General features: G+C 48.0%; 2 protein-coding genes across 11 annotated transcripts in view; one reads left to right on the top strand and one right to left on the bottom strand.

Moving 5' to 3' along the window:
- The window catches only part of TELO2 (telomere maintenance 2), a 384,906-nt gene that overhangs the window by 316,763 nt on the left and 52,437 nt on the right, over window positions 1-15,706 (bottom strand). The gene's annotated exons all lie outside the window — the stretch shown is intronic.
- The window catches only part of IFT140 (intraflagellar transport 140), a 254,848-nt gene that overhangs the window by 228,530 nt on the left and 10,612 nt on the right, over window positions 1-15,706 (top strand). For all 5 annotated transcript variants that reach the window (XM_050968079.1, XM_050968076.1, XM_050968074.1 and 2 more), the window contains one exon: window positions 12,295-12,472. In XM_050968079.1, the coding sequence (XP_050824036.1) occupies window positions 12,295-12,472 (178 nt within the window). The remainder of the gene's footprint in view (window positions 1-12,294; window positions 12,473-15,706) is intronic.

The following is a 15,706-nucleotide window of genomic DNA, read 5'->3' as shown; positions in this document are numbered from 1 at the left end:
TGTATGGGCATTGTAAGGGGAGTCCTGGGGGACAATCAGGGAGCAGGGGGAGGGTTGGATGGGTCAGGAGTTCTGGGGGTCCTGTCAGGGGTGGGGAGTGGTTGGATGGGGCGTGGGGGTCCCGGGGGTCTGTCTGGGGGCGGAGGTGTGGGTAAGGGTCGGGGCAGTCAGGGGATAAGGGGTAGAGTCCTGGGGGGCAGTTAGGGTGGGGGGGTCTCAGGAGGGGGTAGTCAGGCGACAAGGAGCAGGGAGGATTAGGTAGGGGGTGGGGTTCTGAGGGGCAGTTAGGGCCAGGGTCCCAAGAGGGGGCAATCAGGGAACAAGGAGCGTGGGGGGGTTTGGGGTTCTGATGGGGGCAGTTGGGGTGGGAAGTGGGAGGGAGTGGATGGGGGCGGGGCTAGGGCAGGGCTCTCCCCTATTTTTTGATTGTTGAAATATGGTAACTCTAGGTGAGAGGGGACCTGGGGGGGTGGGGCGCATGGAGGCTGGCACCCGCATACATACACTGCAGCCTGCAGGGGCCGCCAGGCCGCAGCCTGGGCAAGAGGGGCTGGGGGGTGCAGCTGCTCCCCGCTAGCGGCACCAGCACCTTTGCAGGGCTGCTGCCCCCCTGCATCACACCAACTCCTCCGTGACTGGGGCTCGCTGCTGCCGCAAGTGGGACGCTCTGGCTCTCCAGTGCCCCCGGAAGGCGGCTCCTCCCTTCCGAGCTGCTGCAGCAGCCCAAGCCCGGCAAAGCCAGTGAGTGGACTCAGGGCGGGGGCCACTGGGGTGGAGAGGGCTTGTGGGGGGGGCTGTGCCGCCTCCAGGGCAGTTCAGGGGGCGGGGAGGGGGAAACCTGATCTGAGGAGCAGCCCCTGGGCACGGCTGACCCCTGGGGTCTATAAAGACTCATTGGGATTTGCCCCTCAATGAACCGATGTGCAAGGGGAGGGGGGCACAAGGTGGAAGTTTCACCTAGGGAGCAAAATATCCTTGCACCGGCCCTGCCCCAGGGGGTGCTTGCACCCAGGTTAAGAACCACTGCACTAAACTGATAAGAGCTGCATTTTAATTTAATTTTAAATGAAGCTTCTTAAACATTTTAAAAAACTTGTTTACTTTACATACAACATAGTTTATAGACTTACAGAGAGAGACCTTCTAAAAACATTAAAATGTATTACCGGCACGTGAAACCTTAAATTAGAGTGAATAAATGAAGACACGGCACATCACTTCTGAAAGGTTGCTGACCCCTGAGTTAGGGTGAGATTCTGCTAGTCATAACCAATCTATTTAGTATATTAAGCTTAGTTTGGGTTTTTGTTTATTTGCATGATAATCTGCTTTGATCTGTTTGCTATCACTTAAAATCCATCTTTTGTCGTTAATAAACTTATTTTGTTTTAATCTAAATCAGTGAGCTTTGACTGGAATGCTAGGGGGAAATCTCTGCTTGGTTATCACAAGTGTGCATTGTCCTCCCCACGTTGAGGTGGACCAGGTATTAAACTCATATACTGGTCAGCTTTGACCAGGGCAGCATGGTAGTGCTGTGGGATCCTAGGCTGGGAAGCTGATGGTTAGAGAGCCTGCATGTAACTGCAGCTAGGTGTGTCCCTACTCGTGTGAATGCTGGTGAAAGTGCAGGCTGGAGGGCTTTGCAACTTTGTCACAGCGGTACAGAGTGAATGGGAGCCCAGGCTGGTAGGTCAGAGGGCTCAGTGGTACCCCATTTCCAGGTGGCACGCCGGGGGAGACCCGTCACATTGGCCATCTGGTATCATTAAAGATTCCATGGCCAGTTAGCAAGAGTTGTGGAAAGGTTAATCCCAGTGTCCTGGCCATATTTCAATGCTAGGCGTTACAATATCCCTCCCTGAATTCCCCCTGGAGTTTCAGATGAATACAATATTTCTCACTTACCGACCTACACTCGTTAGTGTTTCTGTGTGTTGTTAAACAGCTCCAGTGTTCCAACCTAGATGTAGCTGCATTTCAGTGGTGGATAAAGAAATCCTATTATAGTATATATCAGTTTATTTTTGCAAAACACTTGGGATCCTTTGGGGTAAGAGATACTATTAGATGTAAGATATTGATACAGATTTTCAGATGCCACACTTTATATCAATTTTTATGCATATGAGGCAATTTTTGCCGAAAACACAACAACAACAACAACAAAAAACAAGTGCATTGCCTGCATTGGGAGTGGATATATTTTGGTTGATCAGTTCCTCTAGGCAAACATAACTGGTTAAAATGTGGGATGATGTTAACTGTGAAATACAAGGGAAGTTAGTAAAACCTTTTATTTTCTTATATGCCAAAAACATGATGCCCACAAACATGTCAGGGTGAGGACTTAGTTGCAGTTTTCATGGCCTGTGGCAGGGCGTAGTGCATGGAGTGCAGAGTTTAGCTGCTGGAAGTAAAAATGCAAGCTGATTTTCCACAAAGTGCTGTAGCAAGGAAGCATGAAGGCGCACAGGCATAAATCCCTGCCATGAAGAGTGCTCTTGTTGAGAGGTAGGTGCTGTCAGGAAAGAAGCAGTCTCTGCTGCAACTCCAGGATAGGGCTGGAAGAGGGTTTTGCTAGGGAATCTAAACCCAGTTCATACAAAGAGATCTTAGTTCTGCCAGGAAAATGTGAACTCCTTTTTATGGATGAGGTTCAGATTAGTTAGACAAAATATTCTCTCAGTCATTCTGAAGGATGAGGGGTAGGGAGCGCTGTGATCAAAGGGGGTAGGCATTATGTTCATAGACAGATCCAGACTCTTGTTTGTGGCCCACTCCATTGCAATGTTATGAATTTCCCAAATGGTGTTAATATTTCCTTGTGTCAGTAGAGTCAATCTTCAATTACCCGAATGCCCCTTAACCGAAATACACATTTCCAAAGGTCAGATATGTCCAGCCAAATTTGACTTCAGTGCTGAAGTTGGTGTGTGCAATCCACCTCCTGATAAGCTGTCCAATGCTGGGGGAGGGAGTATTTAGGAGATCCTGAAGGGTTCCCCTGATTACCTGATGATGTATGGCATCCTGGATATCTTCATATAAACCATGAGTTAGTGTGGTGTTTTCCTTATTCTCGCTATTCCATAATATCCACTTTACTTACTTAATGTCACTTTAATGACATACTGCTAGGGAGTCTATCAATTTATTCTTGAAATGGTATGAAAATGAAGGAGTGGAGGGGGGAGAAGGTGTTAGTATGGCAGTGACTGAGTTAATCAGAAACATGATCTATCTGTGATTCTAAATAGGATTGCTTGAATACTCTCCTGTTTTTTGAATTCAGTGACTGTATAAGTACATTGTGGGACATGGGCAAGTCAGACTCTTAATATCTTTATTCCCTTTCAAAGATATGCTGTCTTCAGACTGACAAACCCCAACAAGTAGTCCTGTTCCACTAGACAGATTAAGGCAGCAATTGGCAGCTTCTGTTATCATCCTACAGCCTTCATAAAATGAATCACATGAACTTGTATATTTCTCCTTTAATGAAATACACTCATGCACATGTGTTTAGTTCCTGTGTTGATAGCTTACTTTTTATTGTGTGCAATCTTTTCGTTTATCCAAACGAGTTACAAAGATGATACCCAAATGCAGCCTAGTTTTTTAGAGTATTTTCTTCAGCTGTTGCTAGTTTTAGTTTTTGTTGCTGACAGTCATTCAGGTAAAATACCCAAATCCTCTCCCAAAACTTGACTGAGGGCCAGATCCTCAGCTGATGTAAATCAGCATAGTTGTAATCAGTGGAGATACTCTGAGTTACAGTAACTGAGGATCTGGCCCTGAAACTTTTATAAGACTTTTCACTCGTCTCTCTCCCCCTTCTCCAACTCCCAATTAATTTTCCTTTCTTCATGCACCTGTCGCTTTCTGGCAGGGACTGGACATGTCAATATAATGCAAGAGGCATCTGTTTTTGCATCATGTCTAGTCCTGGCAATGCAGGTGCAAGAAATTTGTATAAGCATCTAAACATTTTAGCACTTTAACTGAACCAAACATCTGAACCATGGAAAATTCGCCTGTGACTTATTATTTCTGATCTTTTTCTGTTTAATTTTCTCTGTAAAATCCTAGGCCTGATTTAAAGGTATCTCCTGTATTTAAAAGGACATCAGCCTGGAAATTTTGTACCTGTTGTTGTTACAAGTAACACACAATCTTCCCATTGGAAAGATTAGGGGGAAAACATTTTTCTGTGTTTTTTTTTTCCACTATGTGTGTCTGAGGGTAGGTTGTGTCTAGTCTGTTTTGCTGTTTCCTGTTTAGCCAGTTCCTCCTGTTTGTGTGCCTTTCCCACAGCAAGAGGGAAAAGAAAAACATTTTTTTTAAATAGAAAAATGTGATTGTAAAATCACAAAACCTGCAAAGGAGACTGAGGTGCAGGACTTGATCCTGCATTTAATTCATCTTTTTTAAATTGATTATACTTTAAGTTGTTGCTGTTGTTAGTTATAGAGTTTACGGCCAGAAGGGGCCACCAGATCATCTAGTCTAACTTCCTGCATACCATAGTCCACCAACACCACCCCAGCACCCACACACTAAACCCAACAACCAAAATGAGATCAAAGTATTACAGTTTGCAGGAGACTAGACTGTTTTGTGCCACAGGCAGAGAATAGGAGGGACTAAGGTGCACTAGTGCCCAAGGTCCCTACAATATCAGGGAATTGATTAAATGAGATACACCCATTAATCCCGCAAGTGACCCACACCCAAACGCTGCAGAGGAAGGCTAAAAAACACCAAGTCACTGCCAGTCTGACCTGAGGGGAGTTCCTTCTTGACCCCACAGATATTGATCAGTTTGACTCTGAGCATGTAAGCCAAAACCAGCCAGCTAAGCGTGAGAGAGAGACTGCTTGGTTCCATCTCAGAGCTCTGGACCACCCTGTCCTGTGTCCCATCTCCAACCATGGTCATCACTGACCTTCAGAGGAAGATGATTGAAAAACCCAGAATGCTCTGTGGGGGGGGGAATCGTTTTTTGACCCCTTCTGGTGACCAGCTGAAGCCCTGAAGCTTGAGCTTTAGGAACATAAAACATAAATTGGAAGGGACCTCATCCCCACCATCACAACCAACCCTGCCATACAACTAGACTCATGAATTTGTCCAGTTCTCTCTTAAAGCTAGTAAGTTGTTTGCCCCCACAACTCCTATTGGGAAGGTGTTCTCAAACCTCACCCTTCAGATGGTTAGACACCTTCTTCTAATTGTCATCCTGAATTTGTTGATGTCCAGTTTATATCCAGTTGTTCTTGTGCCAGCATTGTCCTTTAGCTTAAATAGCTCTGGCGCCTCCCTGGTGTTTTCCCCCTGGATGTATTTATAGAGAGTATTGCTGTAGGGTGCAACCCTCATTGACCAGGATCCCATTGTGCTAGGTGCTGTACAGACTGAACAAAAGTCAATTTTGTCTCTGGGATTTTTTTTTAAACACCCTCAGGTGTAATATGAGATCTACCATGAACTGTTTGTGTCCTGGTATTTATTCCTTAATTTCAATGCTGGATGTGAGGATAGCATCTAGCAAAAACTGTCATTTCTATAGCTTCATAGAGATTTCATAGTGCTAATGGCTCTTTTCAGATCAGTTTGTTAGCACTGGGAAATTCTCACTGTATGCACCACAGGATCCAAAGAAAGAAAAACATTCCAGAGCTGGCTGTTAGTGCATCTTTGGGATTTCTGGCTGAATTTTAAATTAAGTCACAATAGTTGGTCAGATATTTCCTATGCATCATCCTGACTATTGAGTTTAGCTGATATGCGACTACTGGTTTGAACTGTGGAAGACTGGCAGCCAAGCATTTTCAGTGTAAAGACCTGAGCACAAGAACTGCATTCAATTCCCCAGAGTCCCAGCTCACTGAGCTTCACAGCACAGGGCAAGGCTTAACTGCATACCCAAGAGTTTTCTTGAGTTCTTCTTTGAGTGATTGCTCATGTGTATTCCACAGTAAGTGTGTGTGCTCACCACGTGCACCGGTGCCAGAAGTTTTTCCCTTAGCAGTACCCGTAGTGGGGGAGCACCGCTGCGACCCCTAGAGTGGTGCCTCTATATCATGCTATAAGGGGAGCTGCGCACTCCCCGAACCCTCAGTTCCTTCTTGCCGCCAGTGAAGGTAGTTGGAACTTCGTGCTCCAGCTTTGCTGTAGTGCTTCTAGCCTTAGTAGTACAACTCTTCTTCGTAGATTGCTTTTCTAGTTAGTTGCCTGGCTTGGGGCATGCCCCATGTCCCAGGCTTCCAGTCGTGCGACTCCTGTCACAGTTCTATGCCCAGGAGCATCTTCTGTGTCTTCGCTGTCTGAGCAAGACTCACGTAAGAGAGCGTTGCAAAATCTGCAGATCGTTCAAAGCTCGAACGAAGCGTGAAAGAGATATCTGACTCCAGGCCCTGCTAATGGAGTCGGCATTGGCCCTGGCACCAGCATGCAGACCCGACTCGGCAGGTACAGCAAGCGAGGCTGCATCCACTAGTTGGCACTGCTCCCCCACCAAGAAGCAAGGGAAGACTCAGCGGTGCCGAGAGAAGGACAGGGGTGAGGCCGGACCCGAGCTGGGCAGCCCACGATCCCCCTCAGGAGCCAGACCTCCAACTTGCACTGAGCGGAGTAGTCTGGTCCCGTCCGCGCATGCCTCTCCTGTGGCAAGAATGCCGTCGACACCAGAGGCAACACAGGCAGCGTGTGACATCCTTGCCCTTCTGCTGCGAGGTGCACCACCTGAGACAGATCCCCGATCCCAAGGGAAGCCACCATTGGGACCCCATCAACCCTCCCCAGTCCGGAATAGCCCCCGCTCCAAGGATGAGATACCTACCCATTCCGAGGGGCCATCCTGGAGCCTGCACCAGGCTTCCACTCCGTTTGCCAATTCGCCTGAAAGGGAGTCTCGAGGGTCCTCCAACAGAGGTCGCAGGCACCGAGACAAGAGGTGTTGGCGCTTCTCTTCCCACTGAAGCTATAGGAGCAGGTCTCGAAACCGTCAGCACCAATGCTCAGACTCGAGTGTTTGCTCTGACAGACACCATACTCGGAACGCCCCTCAACCTTCATCGGCACCCAGGTGTTGTAGCCATAGTCGCCGGGGGGAATCTGGAAGCAGCACTTCCGATGGGTACATGTCTTCATCGTCGAGGTCTAAATCTCGAGGTTGGCACCGACATGGCCGTGGACACTCCTGATGCTCATATGGCACTGTGCATTCCTCAGCGACTTTGGCTTCGGCACCCAGGCACCCATTCCCGGGCCGCACCATCCCCCGTGATCAAGCGGCTCTGCTTGGTCTCCAATCGGGTCAGTGGCAAGGGGCGCCTTGGCAGGGGCAGTGGTGTCAATGGGCACTGTGGCCTCAAGTACCTGCACTGGTGAGACCTCGTTCAGTGGTCAGAGCATCACAGGTACACTCTATGTCCCCACCTTGGCACTGGGAAAAGTCAACTGGTACCAAATCAGCGGCACCGCACCCGGGCTTGGAGCTGGGGGTTGAACCACTGGCACCATCCGACGCCCTGGGGGCAGTGCCGGTCGCCTCACTGGCACTGGAGGAATCCACAGTGGCACCACCACCTGCCCTGCAGGAAGATTTCAAGGCTCACCAACAGCTCCTTAAGCGGGTGGCTTCGAATCTCCAGCTTCAGGCTGAGGAGATATGAGATATGAGGAGCAGTCAGACACCTTTTTCAACATGTTGTCCTCCTCAGCACTGGGCCATGTGGCCTTACCTCTCCACCAGGGGGTGGCCAACATATCGACTTCGCTTTGGCAAACCCCGGCCTCCTTGACATCTATTTCTAAAAAGGCAGTGAGAAAGTATTTTGTGCCAGCAAAGGGGCACAAATACTTGTACTCTTACCCGGCACCCAACTCTCTTGTAGTGGAGTCCGTAAACCACCAGGAGAGGCATGGTCAACCCACACCCACCCCCAAGGATAAAGACGCTAGGAAACCTTCGGCAGGAAGGTTTATTCATCAGCCAGCTTCCAGCTCAGGGTGGCAAATCATCAAGCCCTACTGAACCGGTATGATTTTAATTTGTGGGGGTCCCTGCCAAAGTTTGAACTCTTTCTAGGAAAGGGACAAGAGGGAGTTCAGCGCTTTGGCCGATGAAGGAGTGGTAGCAGTGAAAGCAGCTCTTCAAGTGGCTTCGGACATGGCAGATACAGCGGCCTGTTCAATGACCTTGGCCATCTCCATGCGCAGGGCATCATGGCTCTCACTGTTGGGGCTGTCCACGCAGTCCCAGTCCCTCATGCAGGACCTGCCCTTCGATGGGAAGGCCCTGTTTGTGGACCAAACAGACATCTGTCTGCATGGGATGAAAGACTCCCGCACCACCCTGCAGACTCTGGGCCTGTATGTCCCGCCAGTGAAGGACAAACCCAGGCCACAAGCCTCGGCCCCTCCAGCTAGAGGCAAATATGAACCCCTACCTAAGAGGCTGAGGGAGCAGAGACACCGCGCCAGTCCTGCTCGGCCCCTCAAAGGGCAAGAGGCAGGGGAAGAGGTGCTTTTGACTCTTTGTGGGGGGGTCACTGGGCCCATTGCCAGGGAAGCCCCCCAGTTAATAAAGTTTGTGTTCTGCAACCGTTTATCTGTCTTCTGAGTGCAATGGTCCCATATAACATCGGACCAGTGGATCCTCAGCACCATTTCCAAGAGCTACATGTTGCAGTTCACTTCGCCCTCCCTCCACCACCGCCACCGCCGGGGACCCGGAACACACCCTCCTTCTAAACCAGGAGGTGATGTGCCTCCTCACACTGGGTGCGGTGGAGAAGGTACCTTGGGAGTTCCAGGGAAAAGGGTTTTACTCCCGGTATTTCCTGATTCCAAAGGCAAAAGGCGGGCTCAGGCCCATCCTCAACCTGCGAAACATCAACCAATTTATGGTCCATTACAAGTTCTGTATGGTTTCCCTGGCCTCTATTATTCCGTCCCTAGACCCGGGGGATTGGTTCACAGCCCTGGACCTCCAGGATGCATATTTCCACATCCATATTTTCGAGGGTCACAGGTGCTTCCCCCGCTTCTGGATAGGGCGGGACCACTACCAGTTTACGGTCCTTCCCTTTGGCCTCTCCATGGCCCCCAGGATTTTTACCAAATGCATGGCAGTAATGGCAGCCCACCTCAGGAGGAACAGGAGGCAAATTTTCCCCCACCTGGACGACTGGCTGCTCAAGGGCAAGTCCCAGTCCCCGGTGCAGGCCCAGATGGAATGTCTGCTGGCCACTTGCGAGAGTCTAGGCCTAGTGGTAAATGAGGACAAGTCCATGTTAGTGCCAGTTCAGCGCATACACTTCATGGGGCGCTGTTAGACTTGGTGGTGGCCACGACCTCTACAGGTGCGAGACACTCAAGTCTCATAACTTCAGTCACGGCCTTCCCTATGATGACGGCAAGGGTGTGCCTTCAAATAATAGGCCACATGGCAGCATGCACCTCTGTGGTGCAACATGCCAGGCTCAGAATGAGGCCCCTCCAACTCTAGCTGGCCTCCCAATATTCCCAGGCCAGGGACAACCTGGACAAGGTGGTCACGTTACCTCCCAACATAGTAGCCGACCTGCAATGGTGGTCCCTCCCGAGCAACATGTTACAAGGGATTCCCTTCCGAGAGACCCCTCTCTCACTCGATCTGGTGTTGGACGCCTCGGACCTGGGGTGGGGAGCACATATGGGGAGCTTCCAAACCCAGGGCAGATGGTTGACCCTGAGATCCCTGCACATAAATGTCAGGGAACCTGGTGTGCATAGCTTTCAGGCCGCACGTACAGGGAAAGATGGTCAGAGTCCTCAAAGACAATACAGCCACAATGTATTACATCAACAGGCAGGGGGGCATGCGCTCCTTGGCCTTGTGCCAGGAAGCCCTAGACCTATGGCTTTTCACCTACCCAGCACTTGCAATACGTGAGCCGATCACCTCAGCAGGGTTTTCTCCCACCAGTACAAGTGGTCACTCCACTGGGAGGTCACCTGGCAGCTCTTCCAAGAGTGGGTAGCTCCTCAGGTAGATCTCTTTGCTACCGCCCAGAATCCTCTCTGCCCTCAGTTCTGCTCCAGGGCCAGGGTGGGCAGCGGGGCGATCTCCGACGTGTTCCTGATTCGGTGGTCAGGCCACCTGTTTTATGCCTTTTTGCCTTTTCCCCTGATAGGCAAGGCCTTCAGAAAGTAAAGGCAGACAAGTCGAGGGTTATCCTCATAGCCCCAGATCGGGCCTGGCAATAGTGGTACGGAACCCTCCTGCAGCTTCTAGTGGCCCCCCGCTTCGGCTGTATCTCCTCTCCCAGGAGGGGGGAATGCCTCCTTCATCCCAGTCTGGCTGTGCTTCGTCTGACAGCGTAGCTGCTCCATGGTTAGAGGAGGAGAAGGGAAGTGTTCAGAGATTGTCAGGCAAGTTCTGCTGGAAAGCAGAAAGCCGGCCACACGATGGACCTACCTGTCCAAATGGTCTAGGTTCTCTAGGTGGGCGAGAGAAAGGGGTACTTCCCCATCATCCGCATCGCTCCAACTTATTCTAGATTACCTCCTGTCCCTTAGAACCCTGGGGCTAGCTTCCATCTCGGTCAGGGTACACTTAGCCGCCATTTCGGCTTTCCACCCTCTGGTGCATGGTCACTCGGGTTTTTTCCCATCACATGACATCCCGGTTTTTGAAAGGACTGGATCAGACATTCCTTTACGCCAGGCCTCCGGTCTCTCTATGGGACCTGAACCTAGTGCTCTCCCGCCTCATGGTTCCCCCTTTTGAATTCTTGGCCATGTGTTCCTGGTCCCACTTATCATGGAAGGTAGTGTACTTGGTGGTGATCACCTCAGCCCTGGTGGCGATCACCTTATCCTGGTCTTCCACAGGGATAAGGTCCAGCTTCGCCCACACATGGCTTTTTTGCTGAAAGTGGTCTTGGCTTTTCATATTGATCAGGACATTTTCCTTCTGATACTCTATCCCAAGCCCCATTCCTCTAATGAGGAATGACACCTGCACATGCTAGATGTGCGTAGGGCACTGGCCTTTTACCTAGACCAAACCAGGCCATTCCAGAAATCCCTGCAACTTTTCATTGCATCTGCCAAACACATGAGGGGGCAACCGGTTTCTACCCAGTGAATTGCCCACTGGATCACCTCGTGCATACGCACGTTACGACCTGGCAGGGATTCCCCCGCCGCCTATCATTAAGGCACATTCTACGAGAGCTCAGGCCTCGGTGGCAGCCTATGTAGCTCACATCCCTATTCAGGACATTTGTAGAGCCACCACGTGGTCCTCTGTACACACCTTTTTCCTTGCACTACACGATGGTCTCCCAAACACGAGATGACGCCGGGTTTGGTAGGGCGGTACTCCGTCCCGGAAACCCTTAAACTCTTACCCACCTCCATCAGATATAGCTTGGAGTCACCTACTGTGGAATACACATGATCAATCACTCAAAGAAGAAAGAACAGTTACCTGTTCCGTAACTGGCATTCTTCGAGATGTGTTGGTCAGGTGTATTCCACATCCTGCCCTCCTTCCCCTCTGTCGGAGTTGTCTGGCAAGAAGGAACTGAGGGTGGAGGGAGTGCGCAGCTCCCCTTATAGAGCAATATAGAAGCGCCACTCTAGGGGTCACAGCCGTGCTCCCCCACTATGGGTACTGCTAAGGGAAAAACTTCTGGCACCGGTGCATGTGGCGAGCATGCACACCTACTGTGGAATACACCTGAGCAACACATCTTGAGGAACGCCAGTTACGGAACAGGTAACTGTCCTTTTTGTGTAGATTGTTTTTAAATGATAAGCAGTACCTGGCTGGAGACTATTGCTACCAGTTGTAGGCATTATCATTAATTTTCACATTTTAAATGATGCCAGTCCACCCAGAGGCTGCATAATAAATGTCTGTATAAATATAATTGCTTCTGTTTAGAGATGAGTCTGAAACAAAATCCTAGCTCTCAGTACCTCCTTAACTTGGTGAAAGCTCAGCTCTTGCACTGATCTTTGTGTCTGAAGCCCATCTTTATTTCTCTTAGTCCCCACACAGCAAGTGTGTGCAAGCTCTTCTTGTAGTGTATCTGTTTGCCTATATACAGTAAGTGTAAAAGTTCTAACAGACTGCTTCTTTCCCCTCTCACTGCCTCTTCAAATTCTCTGCGTACATTGAGGACTGTCCTTGTACTGGAGAAAACTTTTCTCCAACGAATCCCATCCCTGTTTCTATCGTGTGGGGAGGTTCTTCAGGATAACAAATCCCCTTTGCCTTCTCATTTCTTGTAGCGAGGCAGTCTGGGAGAATATGGCTCGCATGTGTGTGAAGACGCAGAGGCTGGATGTTGCCAAAGTTTGCCTCGGAAACATGGGTCATGCCAGAGGAGCTAAGGCATTAAGGGAGGCGGAACAAGAACCAGAGATGGAAGCCAGAGTGGCCATGTTGGCGATTCAGCTGGGCATGCTGGTAGGGCTTACTGTGGCAACTTGCCCATTTTCTAGTAATAAGGAAAGTCCAGACTCAGTCAGCAATCTGAGTGAGATATGCATGTGTCCTTGCATGTGAAGACAATGTAACTAATGACAAGTATTTTTGCAAAGCCTGGGCAGGGTGCAAAAATCTTGGAGAAAAGTAAATGCAATACTAATTTTCTAAAAAGTAAAGAGGGGCGATTCTGACAGTTATTTTCTTGGAAGTCAATCTTCTACCGCTATTGAAATACTCAAACAAATAATAATGGGGGTGGAGTGCACCTTCTAAACATATAGGGCCCAGTTCTGCCACTTACTCACCTCGAGTAGGACCTTGTTCTACAGTCAGCATTATGGGCACTACTCAGTATGAGGTGAGAGTGGCTGAATTAGACCTCTAGAGATTACAGAATAATGAGACATAAACAGCATAGGTTTATAATAAATGAATCTTCCCATGCAAACATGATTGTTTTTTAAAAACATATATATATATATATAGCATTAAAAATACCAGATGAAGAAAACATTATTTAGGTAATGTATATTTGGACTGTTGTGGAACATTTGATATGCTGTCTCACAAACTTTAGGGCTTGATTCTGCTGTCCTTAATCACTCTGGACTTGTCTAGGCTAAAATAAATGGTGTCTTCTTAAAATGGGTTAGCTAAAACATTTTAACTCACGTTTTCAAACTGGAGTGTAGAAAAGGTAAGTTGAATTTTAACATGTGTTAGGTGGTAGAGGAGAAACCTAGCAAGTAGCCAACAGTTCACCCTCCACCAGCTAAGGCATGTTAAAATACAACTTGCCCTTTGGACACCTTTTATGAGAGTTTAGACAAGCCCTTTGAATAGTATCTTTACTCCACCAGTAAAATTGGGACCTAACTGGCTTTGAGAGTTACGTTGTCATGTGGAGTGAAAACTAGTTGGAGAACTGTAAAGTAAGGGTAATGATAAGCAGCCAGGTACTGGTACCAGGTTAGCTCTTATTTAATGTCTCCATTAACAATCTGTATAAGAAGGACTAAACAGCGTTTTAACAAAATTCACAGATGATACTAAATTGAGAAGCATTGCAAATACCTGGGAGGGCAGAAATAATAAAGGGTCCAAGAGGTTAAAAACATGGGTAGAAAATGAAAAGAAGATATATCTTGGAAAAATACAAGTTAATACATTAGGAAAATCATACTCAGTGGGGAGTAGAAAGCTGGAAAACAGCACAGCTAACAGAACCCAAGGTTCATAGGAGACCACGAATTAGATAAGAAATTGCAATTTTGGGCGTGGTTTTCAGAGGCACCACATCTTGGAGCTTTGATTTCATGGTCTGTCTACACATCATGGTGCAACTGCAGCTGGAATATTGCTTTCAAATTTAAGCATCTCATTGCCAGAAAAATATGAATGAATAGGAGGAAGTTCAAAGAAAAGAAACTCAAATTGTTAGGATCCTGAAATGGATTCATATACAAGAGGAAAGAGTTGAAAGAGTTGAATATATAGAATTTGGCTAAGATCAGAATGTGCTAACAACCTACATATATTTGAAGGGTATGAATGGTGGAGGAATTGTTCTGGGTGGTCTAAAGGCATAACTAGGAAAATTCAGGCTGGATATTTGTAAAAAGCTTCATGACAGTGAGATTTATTAGGCTCAATGGAAGTGGGGAAAGGCCCTTTGCTCAGACATTTAAAATTAGTCTGAGGGAAAAAACATTAGCAAATGTTCTGTAGAAAACAATCCTACATTAGCAAGGAGAGGGTCTAGAGTAGGACCTAACAGGCGTCTTCCATATCTAGGGTTTATTCTTCTCTGAAAAGAAATGGGAATCAGGAGGAAACAGAAATTTCTCCTTCTGTCCTGCCACAGTATATCTCCATTACTGTACACAGAGCTCAGCTGGAAAGCAGTTGGGTGGGGCAGGAAAAGTCCTTGACACAGGAGTCCATCTCAAAGATTAAAAATAGCAGTTTTAAATTTGTTTATTGCTTGTGTCACTATGGGCCAAATCTTAAGGCTCTAACTCTAAATGAAGTCAGTGGAAGTTTGACATAAGTAGAGGCATCAGGTTTTGGTCTGCATTAATAATCTGTGTCTCAGGGACCTAATGTGGAGTGAGAGGGATCTCTAAGTGCTGAATCCTTGTTGGTGAGAAAACAGCTACAAAGTTAGCAAAGCTCTCCCAAACTCCTTAACTGGGGTAATGGTTCTCTCCTACCACAGCCCAGAATGGTTATGCCAGCAAGTTACTCCAATATGAGCCATTTGATAACCTCCATTATCAAATGGATTAGTGTTGTGTCACCAGAGTTTTATGACTCTCCCACCCCTGGTTAATATCACCCAGTAAATGCTGTGATCTGAGTGCTTTCTTTATTTTCACATAGACATCCAGTTTCTCAGTCACAATGCTGATATTCCAGGCTACATAAATTTAGTAGGTCCAAATCCCTCTGTCTTAATCCTTTTTACTATGGAATGCAATCCGTGGTCTGGAGTAATTAAATGCTCAGAAGTGCACTATCTATCATACAATCATAGAATATTAGGGTTGGAAGGGACCTCAGGAGGTCATCTAGGCCAACCCCCTGCTCAAAGCAGGACCAACACCAACTAAATCATCCCAGCCAGGACTTTGTCAAGCCTGACCTTAAAAACCTCTAAGGAAGGAGATTCCACCACCTCCCTAGGTAACCCATTCCAGTGCTTCACCACCCTCCTAGTGAAATAGTGTTTCCTAATATGCAACCTAGACCTCCCCCACTGCAACTTGAGACTATTGCTTCTTGTTCTGTCATCTGCTACCACTGAGAACAGCCTAGCTCTAGCCTCTTTGGAACCCTCCTTCAGTTAGTTGAAGGCTGCTATCAAATCCCCCCCTTCACTTTTCTGCAGACTAAATAAGCCCATTTACCTCAGCCTCTCCTTGTAATTCATGTGCCCCAGCCCCCTAATCATTTTGTTGCCCTCTGTTGGACTCTCTCCAATTTTCCACATTCTTTTTGTAGTGGGGGGCCCAAAACTGGACGAAATGCTCCAGATGTGGCCTCTCCAGTGCCGAATAGAGGGGAATAATCACTTCCCTCAATCTGCTGGCAATGCTTCTACTAATGCAGCCCAATATGCCGTTAGCCTTCTTGGCAACAAGAGCACACTGTTGACTCATATCCGTCCACTGTAATCCCTAGGTCCTTTTCTGTGGAACTGCTGCTTAGCCA

This window comes from Gopherus flavomarginatus, chromosome 9 (assembly GCF_025201925.1).
Source record: "Gopherus flavomarginatus isolate rGopFla2 chromosome 9, rGopFla2.mat.asm, whole genome shotgun sequence".
NCBI lineage: Eukaryota > Metazoa > Chordata > Testudines > Testudinidae > Gopherus > Gopherus flavomarginatus.
The sequence above is the reverse complement of the archived record's forward strand: the minus strand, read 5'-3'. Positions and strand labels throughout refer to the sequence as shown.